Genomic DNA, 19,688 nt, shown 5'->3' with positions numbered 1-19,688 from the left:
TTGCTATATCAACATGAAACACTTGTTTAGGTTAAAATTGATTTTTTTTTTGAAATTTAAAAAATTTTATGATTTATATTCGAAAAATGAATGAATGAATTTAAAAATTACAAAAAATTGAAAAATGGAATGATAATGATAATGTATTTTTACAATGAAAAAGATAGTCAAGTTTCAGACAATATTGCTATGATTATGATGATGATGATTATGATCGGATGATGATGATAATTTAGCCTGTATTAAATGGATTTTATCTTCAGAATTTTTCGACCATAAATGATGTGATCGTAAATAAACAATAATCGATACAAATACAATAATCGAACAATAAAATGATGGTACACGTGCACAATAAATAAAGCTTGTTAGATAGATTAGATTCAATGCAAATGCATATATTGTTAACATAATTTTATGTCGACGTATAGCGGCAACTAAACCAACAATTGATAATGCGATTACCGATGAATAAATGACAACATTCATTAGGATTGCCGGTTCTAAATCGAATGAAAAATGATAAAATTAAATTAAAATCATTTGAATTTTTAGAGAAAAACAACACATACCATGTCTTTCCAACATTGAATGTGCACCATTTCGTAATGGTTCCCACATTAATTTAGCGATGGATGAATTTTTACCAATCCAACGTTGATATCTTGAATCTAATTCTTCAAAATCATCGGTCAATCGTTTTAATAATTCCAATATTAGATTTAATTGATAAACAGATATGATGATTAATGAAATGATCGAAATAGTCGCCATCGAACGAATAATATTATATTCGAATGTTTGAAATTGGATGGCCATTTTTTTGAGTTCGTCGAGTTTGTTTGTTTGGTTCGTTTCAAAACAAAATCAAAATAAAATAAAAAATTTCACAAAGTAACAGATTTTCTTGATCAAAATTGGTTCGTCAAAATTATTGATCGACGATGATGGCTTATATATGGGAGAAAAACATAAAAATGGTCAGCCCATTAAAGGAAATTTGTTCGTAAACTACCCTTGTGATGTGATTTGTCAGTAGTGATGATGATAATGATGAAAACTTGATACTTTCAAAGTTTTTTTTTGTTTATCACTTTTTATCAACGTACTAATCATGCTAATCATTGACGCTAGGATATTTTTCTGAAACAAAAATCAATCAATCAATCAAAAGACTTGAATTTGAAAAATTGTGATAATGTGAAAAAATGTGGCCGTATGGATTTGATTTTGATTGATTGATTTATCGATGAGTAATGTACATTTGATGTTTGAAAAAATGTTTCTTTTTTTAGTTAATCGAAATTAGAAATTAGAAGAAAAAAGATGGAAAAAACCCGATGGAACATACTTCCAACTCACCAAAAAGAGGAAAAAACAAAATAATTTGCTTGTTGACGACTTGTTGAGTGGAAATAGATTTTATTTGTTGGCAATGGATCAATTTTGGTATTTTCTTCGAATTCGAATGTCAACAACAACAACGTGAAAAAAATTATTGATTTCATGTGACACTCGTGGGCACCCAAAAGATGATAATTTAAATATTGAAAATATTGATGGTCGTCGTCGTTAAGATCGAACAAAATGATTATCATTAAAGATGAACGAATTTCACCAATTTTCTATCGCTGATGAAATTCGTCATTGGAAAATTATCGATTTGATCATTTATGGTAATTATGCTGATGATTGATTGATTGACAATGTACCAATGTATTTCATCATCATCAATTTAGAAAATCATCTCCCTCTCTTCAAAAGTACATTTTCTTTCTTTTTTTTTCATCGACAACGAAGAAAAACAAATCCTGTTCAAAGGCCAGGATTCATTTTGGCAAACAAATTGATCGATCAATCAAATCAAATCAATATTTTTTGTTCACATTCTAATTATTAATTATTAATTAGGCTTGTTGATTTCGTTTCTTTGACGGCAGCGATGTTGTTATTGTCGTCGTCGTCGTAATTAAATGTGGTAAATAAGATTGTGACGAATTAACGAGGATGATGATGATGATGATGTGACAAATATCAAATTACATCACCATTGAATATCACTAGCAGACTGAATGATTTGACTGGAAAAAACAACAACAACAACGAAAATGAGAAAAATTGAAAACTGAAATTTTTAAAACAAAAAAAAAATTCATTTCAACAACAAAACAACCAGGTTTGTTTTTTTGACGAAATGAATATGTTTTGTCTTGTCTCGTTCTCTTTCATTTGATTTGCACAAGATTGTTCCACCAGCATTGTAACTGAATCCTGCCTTTCTCTCTCTTTCGTTGAATTGAAAAACAAAATTTTCCGGAATTCCTTGGTGGGAAGAAATTTGTTTTGTTTTGTTTTCTAGAAAAAAAATATCATCAAATCATTTTTGATTGATAATAACCAAAAATTTTCTTTTTTTCTTTCTTCATTTTAGGATTTTGTTCAACATGATTGAACATTATCATCATCATCATCATATGGTTGATTGAATCGATTGACAAAATAAACTAACTAACTAACTGACTGCTGCTGCTGCTTGAGTTTAAGATGAAATATTGATATGTCAATAAAATACAAACAAGAGAAAGAAAGAAAATTGGATTTCTTTCTGATATTCAATTTGTCATTGAAGAACGAGGATAATCATCAAATGAAATGAAACAATTTTTCTTTTCTTTTCAAAATCATTAATCAAGGCGTTTACCATCAACGATGATGTGGATGATAATTGTATCAATTTTGTTTTTTTAAATATGGAGATTGATTTTTTCCAATTTTCGAAACAAAAATTTAAATTAATTTTTCTGAAATTCTTTTGTCTTTTTTGTCCGATTGATTGATTGATGGAAAAATAATGATATTTCAGCCCAGTCGGTTGTTTTTTTCAATTTAACCAGCTTTTTGTTGGAAAAATTACTTTTTCTGTTTTGTTTTTAGATTTTTTTTTGGTTTCATTTTCATCACAGACAAAAATATCCACAAAAAAAAATCTTAAACAAACTAAAAATATCTAACCAAACACGGCTTTTCATCAATCATCATCCTGACTATCGATTATTGAGTTTTAAACATCGATTGTCATCGATGATCCAAAGATCGAACGTTTTTAAAATGTTCGAAACCAAAAGAAAAAAGCAAAAACATTCAACACATTCATTGGTGAATTGGTCACGAGAGTCGATGATGATAATGTCAATGTGGATGTGGATGGCCAATATATTTTTGATTAAATCAATTAAAAAATTGTTTTGTTTACATGAAAGTATGCAGTGTGTACTTTTTTTTATTTTTGCTTTTCTCGTTTGTCAATCTTATAGACATGATGATGATTGACGAAATTTGTTTCGTCGCAAGCATCAACCAGCCACGAGATCGATGAATGATCAATAATATCAACATTGAGAGAGCAACAAATGATGATTTATTTTTTTCATCAAAAAAATGTACAATTCTATAGGCCATTGAATTTGGATTTGTTTCGTTTTACCATTATATCATTACTTCATGTGCGGTTTTTTTGACTGTTTCATTTTTTTCCAATTTTGTTGTCATCATTATCATAGCCATATCATCATATTTTTTTCTGTCGTTAATGATGATGATGTGTGACCGAGGCGAAAATAAAATTCATTTTTGACATTTTTTTTCTCTCCAAAAATATATGATTTTTGAGGAAATAAAATATTGTACATTTTTGTCGGTTTGTTTGTTTGATGCCCGTATCGAATATCATCAACATTTGGAAAAATTAATTTTTAATTGTATAATTAATTAAGTTGCCAAGTATAAGGGTCATAATGATTTATAGTTGAGTGAGGTTAGGTTAATGACTATGCCTATGACTATGATTCATAGTTGAGTGAGGTTAGGTTAATGACTATGCCTATGACTATGATTCATAGTTGAGTGAGGTTAGGTTAATGACTATGACTATGCCTATGATTCATAGTTGAGTGAGGTTAGGTTGATGACTATGTCTATGGGTATGATTCATAGTTGAGTGAGGTTAGGTTGATGACTATGTCTATGGGTATGATTCATAGTTGAGTGAGGTTAGGTTAATGACTATGACTAATTAATTAATTATATTTTTTAAAAATTTTCGAATGATTTTTTTTCTAATTTTATTTACTTATTTCAGTAAAATTGTTAAATTTTCTTTATTTTTGTCGCATTATTTACCACTCATTCAAACCGTGATCGATTTGATTTGATTTTCGTATGTGCCGAAATATAAAAATATTATCAACAAAAAGTGTAGAGGGCCAAAATTCAAATTTCTTTCAAACATTAAAACATTTTAACGGTTCAAATCACTTTACATTAACCATCATCATCTTCATATACATTGTTTACCTTGGAAAATTTGAGTTCAACACTATATGAGTGTGTATAGTGAATGTACTAATATAATGAGTATCACGAGTTGAGCGGGTGATTTTATTTTTAAATTTTGAATTTTATTTTTCAAATATTTTCAATCTTTTTGAATTGAACACCATCTAGTGACAAGAATAAGTATCAAGATTATTAGGTATCGATTCTATCGATTAGATTCGTCCTTTATTGGTCAAAGCTCAATGTGTGTTGTTTATCAAACGTTTTTTCGGTTGTTTTTTTCGTTTGACATTTTTTAAAAATTGTGAATAATACCTACCGATAAACAATCATAATCATGGGACGAATTCTAATTAAAGGTGGTGTTTGGCGTAATACTGAAGATGAAATTCTTAAAGCAGCTGTAATGAAATATGGTAAAAATCAATGGTCACGAATAGCATCATTATTACATCGTAAATCGGCAAAACAATGTAAAGCACGTTGGTATGAATGGTTAGATCCAAGTATTAAAAAAACAGAATGGTCAAGAGAAGAGGAAGAAAAATTGATTAATCTGGTACGATTAATGCCAACACAATGGCGTACGATTGCATCGATTGTTGGTCGTACAGCATCACAATGTTTGGAACATTATGAACAATTATTGGATCAGGTGCAGAATAAAGATAAAAATGCAGCAGGTACAAGTTTAGATGATCCAAGAAAATTGAAGCCAGGTGAAATTGATCCAAATCCTGAAACAAAACCAGCACGTCCTGATCCAAAAGATATGGATGAAGATGAATTGGAAATGTTATCCGAAGCACGTGCACGTTTAGCCAATACCCAAGGTAAAAAAGCTAAACGTAAAGCAAGAGAAAAACAATTGGAAGAAGCAAGACGATTGGCACAATTGCAAAAACGACGGGAATTACGTATGGCCGGTATTAATCTTCATATAAGAAATTGGAAACATCGTCGTCATATTGATTATAATGGTGAAGTTCCATTTGAAAAAACAGTACCTGCCGGTTTTCATGATACATCGGATGATTCATATGAACCAGGTGGTTTAGATTTCAAACGTTTACGACAACAACAATTAGAAGGTGAATTACCTTCGGTACGTGAAGAACGTGAACGTAAAAAAGATAAAGAAAAATTAAAAAAGAAAAAAGAGAATGGCATACCATCATCATTGAATATTGATGAAAATGAATTTCAACGACCACGTTCCAAATTAGTATTACCTGAACCGGCAATATCGGATCAAGAAATTGAACAGGTAGTAAAATTAGGACGTGCAAGTGAATTAGCTAAAGATGTTGCCGAAGAAACGGGTAATATTGCATCCGAAACATTATTAGCTGATTATTCGATTACATCATCGGCAGTAAATTCAATACGTACACCAAAAACAGCTGCATTTAGTCGTGATAATATAATGGCTGAAGCAAAAAATTTACTTGCGTTACAAAATGTTGATACACCATTGTTGGGTGGACAAAATGCACCATTAATCGATGTTGGTGGACAAACACCGGCAGGTATTCGAACACCAGCAGGTTTTACAAATATTTCATCTACTGGTGGTGCTACTGGTGCAACACCAAATACAATGATATCAACACCATATCGATCAATAACTTCAGGACCATCATCATCATCTTCGGCAAACAATGATGCTTTAGTTCCATTAGTATCGAATACACCTGGTACTGGTAATATTCAAGATGGTTTTACACCACTTTCAACACCTGTACGTGATAAATTATCAATCAATCCAGAAGAATCATTAGCATTAGAAGCACAACAAGATCCTAAACAATATACCAAAACGGTAAAGGAAAATCTTCGAAAAGCATTTTCGAAATTACCACAACCAAAAAACGAATATGAAATTGTATTGAATAATGATAAATCAATCGATGATGATGATGGTGAAAAAAATCAAGATCAAGATGGTGATGATAATGATAATAAAATGATTATTGATCAAAGTGAAATTGATGCTGAAAGTCGTAAACGTGAACAAGATCGTATAATGAATGAACAAAAATGGACACAAGCTGTACGACGTAATTTACCACGACCATGTGATGTTCGTGCAACATTATCAATAATGCAGCAGCAGCAACAACAACAATCATCAACAGGACCATTATCACAGGCTGAAGATCTTATTCGACAGGAAATGATAAAAATTCTTCATTTTGATGCACTAATGAATCCAACTGATGATCAATTGACATTTGCTGCGATCAAATCAAAAACAGCAAAATCTGAATCGAAAAATTATGAAACACAATTGGCTATGTATTTGGAAAAAAATCCAATCGAACCGATTGAAAATGAATATCTATTGAAAGCAAAACAAATTTTGAATGATGAAATATCTTCATTGAAAAATGGAATGGAACATGATGATAATGATTTATCCGTTGAAGATATGGCAAAAATTTGGGATGAATGTTATTCACAATTATTATATTTACCTGCACAGAATCGTTATACAAAGGCATCGATGGTATCAAAACGTGAACGTATCGAATCGATTGAATCACGTTTAGAACAGAATCGTCGTCATATGACACGTGAAGCAAAAAAAGCAGGTAAAATTGAAAAAAAATTATCCATTCTATTGGGTGGTTATCATCAACGTTCACAAGAAATGTCCAAACAATTTCTTGAATATTGGCAACAAATCGAACAATCACATTTGGAATTATATTCATTCAAAGCATTGAAAGTACGTGAAGATAATGCTATTGAAAAACGTTTAGAACAATTAAAACAAGATGTTAAACGACAAGAAGAACGAGAGAGGTCGCTACAGGCACGTTATGCTGAATTATTAAAACAACATGAAGAATTACAGGAATAACATTAGATTCGTGATTTCGTGATAATCCATATTGACGATAATTCCAAGTCAATCATATTTTCATTTCATTTTGTGATGATTCTTTGTTTTCATTTTTGTCCTAGAATAATATGCATTAAGAAAGAAAAGTAAAAATAAAATTATTATTTCAATTTTCAAATTTTTGTTTTGAATAACATTTGTGTTTCGTTGGGATTTTTGTTTATATTGGCCATCGTCATGTCAGACAACTTTTTGATATGGATGCCAGTAATGATTTTTACCAAAAAAAAGAATCTGGCATAAATTTGTAATGAGTTTGTTTCTCCCAATATTCAAATTGAGTTTGAATCATAAACATACACAAAGATAATATAAACAATCGATGATGATGATGATTGAAATAGCGGTAAAAATAGAAATGTATGGATTATTTTTTTGATGGTAATCATTGTAGGAAAAAAACCACTACCGTTGATGTTGAATTTTTGCATCAAAAAATATTGATCGATTGATCATCATCATGGTAATCATCATTTGATGATTCGATTTGAACATTTCGAACAATTTTTTTTCGAACATAATCGATAAAACCATCCGATACTACTCGTTCATCAGTTTCACAAATATTCGATTTGATTGTCCACTATTTCAACTCGTTCATCATCGATAATGTAATTTTTGAGTTTCCTTTGTTTATTTTTTTTGCAATGTTTCTAATTTTATTTTGATTATTTATTTGATCGACGATGAATACATTCATTACAACAGATACGGAACAACGAACATTTGGATCATCATCATGATGAATCAAATTTCATCACCCAACATCAACAGCGGCAGACAGTGAACGTCAATGATCTTATCAATGATATTTTTTGTTTGTTTGTTTTTTTATTGATGTAATTTGATTCGATTCCACTGTTTGGCATCAAATTTCATAAACATCTGTAAATGTAAATTTAATTAATCCATCAGCATCCGCTGGTTTGTTTTCGTTTTTCTGGTAATTCTGGGTCACAAAAACAACGAAAATGAAAATCGATAGCAATAATTTAAATGAAATTTTGGCCGAATTGGCACCAATGAAAGAGTTAAAATTTTGGCATAATTTTATTGCTAATCTGATGGGTGTATCGACAACAACATCATCATCATCGGATCTGATTACAAATAATGATAATAATCTTCAAGAATTTCCACCCGCATCAGTTTGGTTGAATGAACGAAGGCCGGTAAAACAAAAAGCTATACGAATATCATCACCATTACCAAATACGAAAAAAGAATCACAATCGACAACAATCAAGCCAACAATACCACCAAAACCTAAATTCATTCAAGTAAGTTTTTTGTTTTTTGTTGTTACCTAAATAAAAGGGGCGTATGTATAACGCGTGTTTAATCGTTTTTGTTCTGATGATAATCGTGATCATCACATGTTAATCATTCATTATTTTGACAAATTGCATGCGATTAAATGATTGAAAAATGAATGAATGAAAAATGATTGTTAACCACGAAAATCTAATGATGATGATGATGATGATGAGCAACAAAAACAACGGAAAACCAAAAACGAACCTTTTTTAGTAAAAATAGCTTTTTTTTGGCTCACAAGTTCTGTCGAAACAGATTGTTTTGGTTTTTTTTCATTCGATTCTGGGGATTTGGATTAGAGATTCTTGTTTATTGTTTGTTTGATGATTGACGATAATTGAATTGGACATACCACCAACAGGATTCTATTGAAACACACCTTTTTTCATCCATTCATTCAATCAATCAATTAATTTCTTTTTTTCCAGATTCCGCGACCAATATCGTTACAATATCCAGAGAGAGAAAAAAACCCATCAAAATCTATGCAATAATCACATTATTAAATGTGTTTTTGGTAACAAAAAACAACATAATGATCTGCTACACTCATTGAGTGTACTAAAATTCAATCTGGTTCGGTCTGGTCGGTCTATTGCCCAAATAATGTAATGTTTTTTTTTTTGCATTCAATTCTGCTGTATGTTTCACGGTGGTATGTATTCGCATAGCATCAATATTTATTCGAATGAAAATTAGATTTAAGAATTCTCGATTGAAATTGACTATACACAGAATAATAATGATGATGATGATGATCAAGTCGACGATTCACTATGGTTAGTGTGATGTGCTGTACTGTTTGGGATAATTTACATTGTAATAGATTTCATGCCACCATTATCATCATTATGATGATGATGATGATCTGAAATGGATTTTTTATTGGATTCAATTTTTTTTCGTTGTAACTTAACAAGATTGCTTCATCCAATTCATTCATTCTGACATTCATACACTGTATCGATATATGAAAATTCCTGTTTTTCTGGAACACAACTTAATTGTTTAGCAATTTGACGCGCCCGCAATTTTTATTTTTTTACAATGTTTGCGTGCATTAACTTTTTTGTTGGGAGAAAAACTGTGTTGTATATATGGTGTGTCAATGAATTTGATATGCTTGTCTTTTGGTGATATTTTCTTTCAAATGATATGATTGTTATTGTCGATGCAAACACGTTAGAAACGAAATGTAAAAAACACGCGTGTGAATTTTTCCCAATGATGATGATGATGATTTTTAAATTGATTCGTTATGGAATTATTTCGGTTTTGCCATGATAATACTTTTGGAAATTTTTCCGGAATTTTTTTTTGTTGGCTATAATTTTCCGGAAAATTTTCCCAAAGTGTGTGCACCGACGACGAGATGCATTAATTTTCCCGAAACGATCGATTCAATAAGCACAGCAAGCAAACATTGATAAAATTGAATTAATTTGAATGTGTTTTTTCACTTTCTATTTGCATTCAACAAAACAAAACAAAATCCATATGGTTCATCCGAATAATGATAATTTTATTTACAATTCTCAATTCAATGTAGATTTTCACAAACAAACAAACAACCCAAATAACACATATGAAAAAACACGTGTTATTTCAATGAAAATATCTTTGTCAACCCGCGAAACAATCAAGTTGATTGTATCGTTGGAATTTCAATATGATTTACGAATGAATGTAGCAAACGAAATCACATACACACACTGAATTCTTTTCAATCAATTTGAATGAATGAATAATTTTTCTCTTCTTTATTCTATGTCAATGAACCAAAAATGTTACAGAAAGAAAAATTCATTGACATTATCACAATTTAAAATGAGGAAATTTTTGATGTTATCATCATCATTGATGATGTTGTTAATGACCGTTGTTGGGTTGTTTTTAGCTTAATTCAAAAATAGAATTACAAAGTTTTCTTTTGAAAAAATTTGTAAGAATTTTCAAGGTTTCCGACAATTTTCAAGATTTTCCTCTAGTTCATCATCCTATTGGGGGAAAAATTCTAGGAAATATTTTTCAAAAAAAAGATGAAATTTCTTTGAAAAGAAAATCTGTCGATTGATATTTGTCTTGGTGTTTTTTATTTTTTTTTTCAATTTTATTTTTGGCATTTCGTTTCTTTCGTTTTCGGTTTTTGGCAAGCATCTTGAATTGAAATGAAAGAATTTTTTTTCGTAAATAGAAAAAAAACTGTGTTTTCATCATCATCAAAATAACCATTCATACACAGTCACAGAATAAATATGAAGAATATTCTATAGCAATATGATATGTGTGTGAGTATTGTAGATGTTTGTTTTTTATTATTGATGCTTAGGAATAATAATCGTAAAAAACAATAACATCATTCATTTATTCTGTTTGATTTTTATTTGGTTGCCGCATCATTTCCCGAAACAAAGAAAACGATTTTTCTTTCTTTCTTTTTTACTGCATGTCATTGTTGTTTGATTGTTTGATATCCATCATCATCATCAACAACAGCATCGATTTTTTTTTGAATTCAAACAAACAATCGATATAATCGGTGCCAATTCTAAATTATCATCAGCAAAAAAAATTGTTGATGCGGCGGCGGCTTCGACGTTGATGATCATATGATCGATTATATTGGTAGCACTTTGTTGTTGTTGTTTTGCTCTTGGATTTATTTTTAGTTTTTTCTTTTCTAATCCTTTTTTTCCCGTTTTGTTTTGTTTTTGTCTAATCATTTACTCACTTAATTTACCGAAATAAGACATCATTGAATAACACTTCTACTACAACAAAACCGAATCTATTTCAATATCAGTATTTACCGCCACCACGTGTACGGATAAAATTTGGACGTAAAATAACTAGTAAACGAACTTGGATTCCACCACCACCTCCGCTATTACAACGTATTGAAATTCAACAACCAAAACAACAAGAAAAAGAATCATTTTCCTTACAACCACCATTATATTCAACAATATTTTTACCAACAAATAATCAACAATTTCTTCATTTTAATCATCAACAATATTTTCAGCCAATTAATAATCCAAATCACCAATCAATTGATAATCATTGGTGGTTATATGATCAAAACCCTGAATCAATTATGAGTGCCGAACAACAAGATCCAGATACATTAACACCAACAGTAACAACAGCTACTGAAATATCAACAGAAACTATTACACCAAACGATGATCAAGATGATAATTTAAATATTGATGCGGATAAATCAAATTCCGGCGGTGGTGATAATGTTGATGTTGATGGTAAATCTGCAGTGGAAATTGAATGCAAATCATTCATCGATAACGAACAACAACCAAAATGTGAATCAAAATCAACAGAAACGACACAAACAACAGATAATAATAATAATAAACCACCATTACAACGTAGCCTTTCGGAATCGAATGCCGAGGCAACACCGAAATTGGATGAAAATAATTTTTCATTACAAAAATCATCAAGTCGACCGATATTTACATCATCATCATTTTATGATCCTGAACAGCATCCAACATTGGAAGAACAGGTAAATTTTCTTATTTTAGCTTTCATTCATTCAATATCATTAGAGAACTTTGGATGCTGGCCAAATTCTATTGATAAAAAAGTGTGAAAGTGAGAGAATATATCACACATTGTCATTATCAATGAATTTCGATTCATCAACAGATTTTCTCATTTGATTTGAATTCAGAGTGGGAAAGAACGAGAACAAGAATTTCAAGAAGAGTTTATTTTGTTTGTTTAAATGTTAATTAAAATTAATTGATCATAAAGAAAGAAAGAATTTGAATTTGAATTTGTTTTGCTTGTTAAAATGAAACATTTTTTCTATTTTTTGCAAATGTAAGCAAAAGAATATTCTTTCAAAGTTTCATTCAATGGCCTTTCGTTCATTTGATGATCTAGATTTTTCTTATTCTTTTATCGTTTTTTCATTTCGCCATTGTCATCGGTAATGACAAAAAAACGATTTTTTTAAAAATTCAATTTTGAATAGATTTTCTTTTGGTGGTTTATTAATTTGTTTCAAAATTGACAATGTTTTGATTGTTTGCAAAAACTTTAAAAAGATTTCATCCAGAAAAATAGTCATTCAATCTCAATTGAATTGATTTGGGCGTTGTGAAATGTTTTTTAAAAAAGTTTTTTACACAAAAAAAAACAAATTTGGTGTGGTATTTAAAACATTTAATATGTTTTTTTCTTCTGCAGATTGAAATTCAATTGAAATTTGATTTTTTGTTGTTGTTTTTCAATGTCAAGTTTGTTTGTTTCGTTGTTTTTCCCAATTTGATTTGATTTTGATGACAAAATTCAATTTGCCGTTTTGTTTTTTGTTTTGTTTTGTTATTCTTTCAATTTACCTGTCTATCACCATCATCATTATGTTTTATTAATCAACCTGGTAATAATTTTTTTTTTTGTTGTTGTTGAAAAATTTTCTTATTTCGCTTCGAAAAGAAATGATTGATTGATGATAATGATGACTTAAAGATGGAAAACAAAATTTGAATAGGAAATCTTGGGTGTAAATAGCCTGTGACTATTTTGACCCGACCCATCTTTTTTGGAAAATTGAAACAAAAAATTTAGGCGCCAATTCATCAATCGATTCGATTGTATACATTAAATTTACAACAACAAAAACAACAACAAACAATAAAAAAAAGAGTATGGCATTACATCCTAGTTTTTCTATAGTCTTACTATTAGTTAAAATAGATGATATGGTTGGTTGATTAGTTAGGTACAAACACAGGTAGCCATCATCTAGAGCAGAATGTTGACAGAATTTTTTTTCGTTTTTTTACCTTTGTTTTCCTACCCATTATATAATGATAATAATGATCATCAACCTTGCAAGGTTGATGTCACCATTCACCATTTTTTTTACTATTATGATGATGATAATGATAATCAGGTTCACTGCCTTATCGAAATGGAATGGATGTTTTTTTTTTGTTTTGTTTGTTTGGTTGTTTGGGATATGGATATGGTTCGATGGATCCGAATATTGTTTTTTTGAACGAATGATGATCTCGTTTGTTTGATGCTCCCATCATTCCCAAGAAATAAAAAAGGTACCATCCATGAAGATGATGATGATCATCATCATTATGGATGATGATGATTGGCGTCATGCATTGATGGCTATTGTGACAATCGAAGCGCGATTCCTCTTTTTTTTCTCTCTTCTTCTCTCTATTTCATTTTCCTGTTGTTTTTTGATTTTCATCATATTATAATTCACCATCATCATTTCTTTGGTTTTTCTGGTTCAAACAAAAATGGCTATTTCCACCTGAATTTCCACTGTTGTTTTTTGTTGTTGTTATTGTAGATAATTCATTTTCGGATGTTTTTTTAATTCTCTCAATGTTTGAATGAGAATCAGTATTTCAAGGTAGATTTTTCGTTTTGTTTTGTATGGATGTTTTTTGTTGTTTGAATGTCCATTGTGTTTTTCATTGAATTTTTTTTCCATTATGGTTATCGGTTTTTTGACTTTTCATTCGGGAACAATGTGATACCATGATGATGATGATGTTTTGTTTTGTTCTGTTTTGCTTGTAGAATCCATATTCGATTCTTTTAAATTTGTTTTTGGTTGTTTGTTGGTTGTCATAATTGTATTTTCAATTGACACAATGACGAATGATTAAATTGAAAATTCAATTTGTGATGGATGGGTGGATGGTTGTTTGGTCGGTTTCGGTGGAAATAGAATGAATTTAAACAGGTGATGATTGGATATATTATTAACGATAATAGGTTCAGGTTCAATTGCTTCTTTTTCCAAAAAAAAAAAATATTTTTTCAAATTAAAATTTTAAAAAATTGTTAAAAAATTTCTCAATTTTTTTTTGAAAACACAGGTAAAATTATGTCGTGAAATAGCCAAACAATTAGTATCGGATAAATGTGATAATAATCAAAATAAAGGTAAGTTTTTCCCAAAAATTCAACGGTTTCTCTTTTAAATCACTGATGTTTGCGCTTAAAACAACGGTCATCACAGCCGCCGCCGCATCAATATCTGCTTGACCGTTTAATAATTTAGCAAGAAAAAAATAGGAAAAAATTAGCGAAAGTTAATGATAATGTCATCACACCTGCCTGCTTACCTGGACCCTGTGTGTTTGTTTTTTTTACACTTTAAGATTTGCGGTTGATTCATTCATTTATCTGGACATTCCATGATAATGATGATGACGCACCTTTTTTTCACAACGGCTTTTCCCCAAAAAAACATTTACTTTCAAACGAACAATGTTTCGAAAAACGTTTATTTTCGTAAATTTTCGTTTTTAATTTTTCACTTCATTGATGGCACGTGCCAAGTGAACAAAAAAAAATCGACGAAGCATTCAACCATGGTACGTGCCACACAATGATGCGCTTTGGTACGCACAATGAATAACCCTCGAGCCATTTTCTTTACCCAAAATGATCATCATCAATGTGATCAGTGTGTTATCTTTTTGCGCACGTTTAGCATCTGTTGTTGTTGTTGCCTGTCATCAAACTGATGCTAATTCTGTTCGATAATGATAATGACCTTTTGTTTTTTCATTATTTGCATGTTATGTAACGGTCATTGTAGTGATGCGGTGGTTGTTTTTTTTATGACCCAAAGAAGCATTTGTTTGTTTCAGAGATAAGATTTTTTTTATTAATTTTCTTGTTTTTTTGATTGTGAAAACAAAAAGGACGAAAAATGTTTGAAAAACGTGTTGAAAAATCAATCGAATGGATAACCGAAAATGAAGATTCATTTCAAAATTATATTGCTAATCAAGATGATCATGATTTTCATGAACGGACAATAACGGATGGTTTGTATAAAAAAGTTTTTTTTTGCTGGGTTTTTCAAATTACCAATTTTTTCAACGAACAAACAGGTCCAGTTAATCTACGTCTTGTATTGGATCCAAGACATGTCGATGTAAGTGATTGTTCGATTGATTGATAGCTTTATTTAATTTTAAAAGTTTGGGAAATTTTCCCGGAAAAACCAAATAACTTAACATTGAATTTTTTTTCTTTTTTTCCGAAATATTTTCCTGATTAATAATTTTCTTTTTTTTCCTTTCTTCTTCCTATTTGATCAATTAATTTGCTGAAAACCTTGAATTTTGGTTGAACAATTATCCGTTTCAATTTGGCCAATGACATCCAAAAACAACATTTAATTCCGATTGATAATCAATCGATCAATCAATAAATCGTTAATAACCTTGATTTTTTTAAATGGCAAAACCAAAAACCAATGAAAAAAAGGACATCAACACCGTACAAGGCGTTAACGAACACATAATCATTACACAGGAAACAAATGCACGTGATACTTGTAAAAATATTGTCAATGATTTGACATCACCTGAAGGTAAATTGCATTTGATTTTGATTTTTTTAAAAATTTTTTAAAAATTTTTTCAAATCGGATTTTTATTCAAAAAAAAAAAATATGATAATGTTCTCGACACTGAATGTCATTGAATATTTCATTCATTCATTCATTTTATCCAAAAATTAATTGGATGGATAATGAATGTTTTTGTTTTGTTTTTACCTGAGGATTTACCATTTTTTTTCAATGTTTATCACATTATCTTTGTAATTTTGTTTGTTTGTTTGAAATGGCCATCAATCTTACCAATTTTTTTTCATTACAACTACTACTACAACCGCCCAACTTTCAGCAACAAAAAAATTGTCAGAAATTATTCTCATCATCATCATCATTATTTAATGATAATTTTTTAAAAACTATGATTTCCGGTAATCTTTCTCCTGTAGATTTCTGTAAATGTTTTTTTCTTTTCACTTTGCTGTCTGTTTCGAAAATAATAATGATTTTTATGATTATTTCCGGCTAGCTTTATACAAAAGAATCACACAAGATAATAATCTTACTATCTCTCTCTCTTTCTCTCTGGTCTCTGGGTTACTACTTACTACTACGGTTAAGTCTTTTTCGTTTCTTTCTTCACCCAAACACACACATTCGGTGTATTTTGTTCATTCATTCATGTTTTTTTTATTGTTATTATTATTTTGCGACAATCTGGCTACGCACAGGATGATGTCATCAACGATGATGATGATGATGACAATTAATTAACTTTTTTTGACTAAAGTCTTGAACACGTGTTTTGACTGTGCTAACCTTCTTTCTATTTTTGACCATGTTGAGAGATAGAAAGAGAGAGATTCGGTGAAATGATAAAAACATTTTCGGTTCTGTTTTTCAATTTAGAAAAATGAAAAAAACAATTGATTTTACCTGTGCGCGTGTGTGTTTGAGTAACGGAAACGGATTATTATTATTATACCGGGACAGGTATTCTAATCTAATGAGATGTTTTAGGTCAAACTAAACAACAAAAAAAAATGAATTACCTGAATATATTTTGATGATGACCTGGTTGATGATCAAAATCAAATCAAATCTTGAAAGTGACAAACATTGGTCGTCGTCATTTCTTTTCGTTAAAGTTTATCACTGATGGTGTGTGTGATGCTCTACCTATGTAATTTTCTTTCGTTTTTTTTTGTTCTTGATTGAAACTTAACAACTTCCTTTCAGGTATATAAAGGTCAAATGACAAAAATGAAATGAAAACTGAAATTGGAAAGTTGTTTTCTTTTGGCCAAATTTTATCGAAATTTCGACCTAAAGCAAAAGAAAAACTCTTTTTCAGGGAAAAAAAATTCTCATCATCAACAGGTTCTCATGGTTATCTTTTATTACTACTACTAGACATTCAAATCAATCGATCGATGACAATTTTCTTAAAAATAATCAACAACTACAGGGTGTTAACTTGTTGTTTCAATGGATGATGATTATAGATTTTCATTGAGAAAATCTATAATCATTTTTTTTTGATTATTGATTATCGATCATATTTAAAAAAATTGAACATTTTTCAAACGAACAAAGACGAAGATTGAACAACCTTGGCAATTGGAATTATTATTATCATTTTCTTTTTTTGATTTGGTTTGACCTTTGTCACTTTTTTTCATGATCTCATTTTTTTCTCGGTTGTTCCATCTATGTCATTATTATTTTACTACGGTGTGTACGATGTCCACAGAGGCCATAGGTCAAATTTGATCTATTTTCAATATGAAAAAAAATCAATCATAATACCAGATACAGATGTGATGCTGGTTTATATTTCATACATTTTCATTCATAACTTGTTCATCATCAATACAACCGAAATTAACCTAAATAAAATACGGTAGCCAGCTATTTTGGTGTCCGGTAATTTTCTACTAAATTCATTTTTTTCTATTTTTGTTTTTTGGATTTGATTAATTTCCTTGTCTGTTGTTTTGTTTTTACCTGTACTATTTTTGATTATGACACTTCCTCTTTATTTTTCTACTATTTTCGATCCTCATCATCATCAGACTTATCATTTTTTTGATATCTTTGTCTAGTCCTAGTCTATCAACCTTTGACCTTTTTGTTTTTGTATCGGCTTTTTTGGGTCTTCATCATCATCATCATCTGTTGTTTGTTTGTCGTATTTTCTATGAATAATTATCAATTTGGTTGAATCGAATGTTTTTTGTTTTGTTTTCATGTTACCAAATAGTATATATTTAGTGCCAGCAAGACAATGATGATGGTGGTTGACATTATCTTTACCATTGTACCTCATATGGAGTAATGAAATGAAACAAAACAATGAAAAACGAATATCAATCTCCGGTCATCACTGGCTGTGTGTGTCAATTGTGTTTCGAAAAGTTTGTTGTTTGTTGGTGTAGGTGGTGGTAGAGATTGACAATGATGATGAACTAGTAAGGGAGAGAGAGGGAAAATGTCAAAATGTTGGCATCAATTTGATGACGATTTTCATTTCCTTTTTTTTCGTTGTTTAAATCACATCATCATTTTCTTTGGTCTCTTTTTGTGGCCCCTGCTGCTGCTGCAGTAGCAGCTACTTACTTTTTCTATTTCTTCTTTTTTTCTTCTTCAGGTGTGTAATTGAGTTGTAATCTTTTTTACTGTCTCTTATCAATCTTGACATTTTTTTCCTTGGCTTTCGTTTCGTTGATTATACATTTCCGATCTATCCATCCGTTTCATTTTCTGTTTTGTTTAGGGTTTTTTTCGGCTGTTGTTGACTAATTTTAATTTCCGTTATTATTAACCATAATAATACATAACTATTTTGTTTTGTTTATTTCAATTTTTTACTAGTTTTAAAATAAAAAAAACTTAAATTAATTTTAATTTATATTTTTTCTCTTTTTCACACAAAACACAGTGAATCCAACACGTGGTAAAGCATTATTTACAAAACGTGCACAAAAATCTGAACAATGGATTGTTGATAACAATAATAATAATGATGGAAATTTAACCGATACAATAATCGATGCTGCACGTGATAAATTATTCCGTAATGTTAAACAACAACAACATCAACCAGCATTTTATGGTTATGGCAGTGGTTTTCAACAACAACGATCATCACCACCACAGCAACAACAATATTGGACATCAACATGGCAACAACAACAACAACAATGGTCAACACAATCATCACCGATACCGATGCAATCATTTACAAAATTACAGATTCCTGGTCCAATATTTGCACCGCTATCATCTGCAGCAACAACACCATTATCATTATCACGTCCATCAAGTTCATTATCATTACGTTTACAACAATTTCGTGATTTTAACGCTCGTCCTAAACCATTTTGTCGTGCATATTGATTTTTTTTTGTATGGTGGTGGCGCCTTGAAAATCGGTACAGTTTGATTGATCACAGAATTGGAAATTGCAATCAAAATTCTTGTGCCTGAAAAAAATTTCTTGTCGTTATTGTTCTACCTTGTGTCCTTCATCTTGATTTCTCGATTTCCCAATTCAAGATTCTGTTATTTTTTTTTGTTTGTTTGTCGTTGTCTATTTTGATTTGATGAAAAAATAAATTTCAAATTTTTTTTTTTGACTAACCGAAATTTTTATCGTTATCATTCTCTATCATCATCAACAACAAAATTTCGACCTTTCACATCTGTTGTTACCAAAAAAAAACCAACGACTACCACGATGATAATAATGATGATGATGATGGAACGGTATCT

General features: G+C 30.1%; 3 protein-coding genes and 1 long non-coding RNA gene across 5 annotated transcripts; 3 read left to right on the top strand and 1 right to left on the bottom strand.

The window, feature by feature from the left end:
• Positions 1–37: 37 nt before the first annotated feature.
• LOC113796226 (uncharacterized) lies at positions 38–1,044 on the bottom strand. Its single transcript, XM_027346452.2, has 2 exons — positions 573–1,044; positions 38–503 (listed from the first exon to the last, which is right to left on the bottom strand). The coding sequence occupies exons 1-2, from the start codon at positions 817–819 to the stop codon at positions 175–177; spliced, it is 576 nt and encodes a 191-aa protein (XP_027202253.1). The 5' UTR covers positions 820–1,044; the 3' UTR covers positions 38–174.
• A 166-nt stretch (positions 1,045–1,210) lies between these two features.
• On the top strand, positions 1,211–3,259 carry LOC142646072 (uncharacterized). Its single transcript, XR_012847083.1, has 3 exons — positions 1,211–1,676; positions 1,740–2,176; positions 2,432–3,259. It is a non-coding gene; the product is annotated as an uncharacterized LOC142646072 (long non-coding RNA).
• A 1,293-nt stretch (positions 3,260–4,552) lies between these two features.
• Positions 4,553–7,361, top strand: Cdc5 (cell division cycle protein 21). Its single transcript, XM_027346456.2, has one exon. The coding sequence runs from the start codon at positions 4,673–4,675 to the stop codon at positions 7,199–7,201; it is 2,529 nt and encodes an 842-aa protein (XP_027202257.1). The 5' UTR covers positions 4,553–4,672; the 3' UTR covers positions 7,202–7,361.
• A 337-nt stretch (positions 7,362–7,698) lies between these two features.
• LOC113796229 (uncharacterized) lies at positions 7,699–19,562 on the top strand. 2 transcript variants are annotated; one of them, XM_027346457.2, is made up of 8 exons: positions 7,699–7,854; positions 7,952–8,523; positions 11,310–12,086; positions 14,440–14,506; positions 15,274–15,399; positions 15,466–15,509; positions 15,845–15,950; positions 18,856–19,562. In XM_027346457.2, the coding sequence occupies exons 2-8, from the start codon at positions 8,215–8,217 to the stop codon at positions 19,311–19,313; spliced, it is 1,887 nt and encodes a 628-aa protein (XP_027202258.1). In that variant the 5' UTR covers positions 7,699–7,854; positions 7,952–8,214; the 3' UTR covers positions 19,314–19,562. The 2 variants fall into 2 exon arrangements, with proteins under 2 accessions (XP_027202258.1, XP_075680181.1); XM_075824066.1 differs by lacking the exons at positions 7,699–7,854; positions 7,952–8,523 and adding an exon at positions 10,828–10,848.
• The last annotated feature ends 126 nt before the right edge of the window (positions 19,563–19,688 follow it).

This window comes from Dermatophagoides pteronyssinus, unplaced genomic scaffold (assembly GCF_027571235.1).
Source record: "Dermatophagoides pteronyssinus isolate colony J.1.1.1.1 unplaced genomic scaffold, Derpt_VIB-CSIC_2022.12 sq0046, whole genome shotgun sequence".
In the NCBI taxonomy this organism is placed as follows: domain Eukaryota; kingdom Metazoa; phylum Arthropoda; class Arachnida; order Sarcoptiformes; family Pyroglyphidae; genus Dermatophagoides; species Dermatophagoides pteronyssinus.
This window is presented reverse-complemented; position numbering and strand designations above follow the sequence as displayed.

Coding starts and splice junctions, on each gene's coding strand:
- Cdc5 (XM_027346456.2), top strand. CDS start 4,673: ATGGGACGAATTCTAATTAAAGGTGGTGTTTGGCGTAATACTGAAGAT.
- LOC113796229 (XM_027346457.2), top strand. CDS start 8,215: ATGAAAATCGATAGCAATAATTTAAATGAAATTTTGGCCGAATTGGCA. Junction 12,087..14,439: donor ATCCAACATTGGAAGAACAG/GTAAATTTTCTT, acceptor TTGAAAACACAG/GTAAAATTATGTCGTGAAAT. Junction 15,951..18,855: donor TGATTTGACATCACCTGAAG/GTAAATTGCATT, acceptor CACAAAACACAG/TGAATCCAACACGTGGTAAA.
- LOC113796226 (XM_027346452.2), bottom strand. CDS start 819: ATGGCCATCCAATTTCAAACATTCGAATATAATATTATTCGTTCGATG. Junction 504..572: donor TTCAATGTTGGAAAGACATG/GTATGTGTTGTT, acceptor CATTCGATTTAG/AACCGGCAATCCTAATGAAT.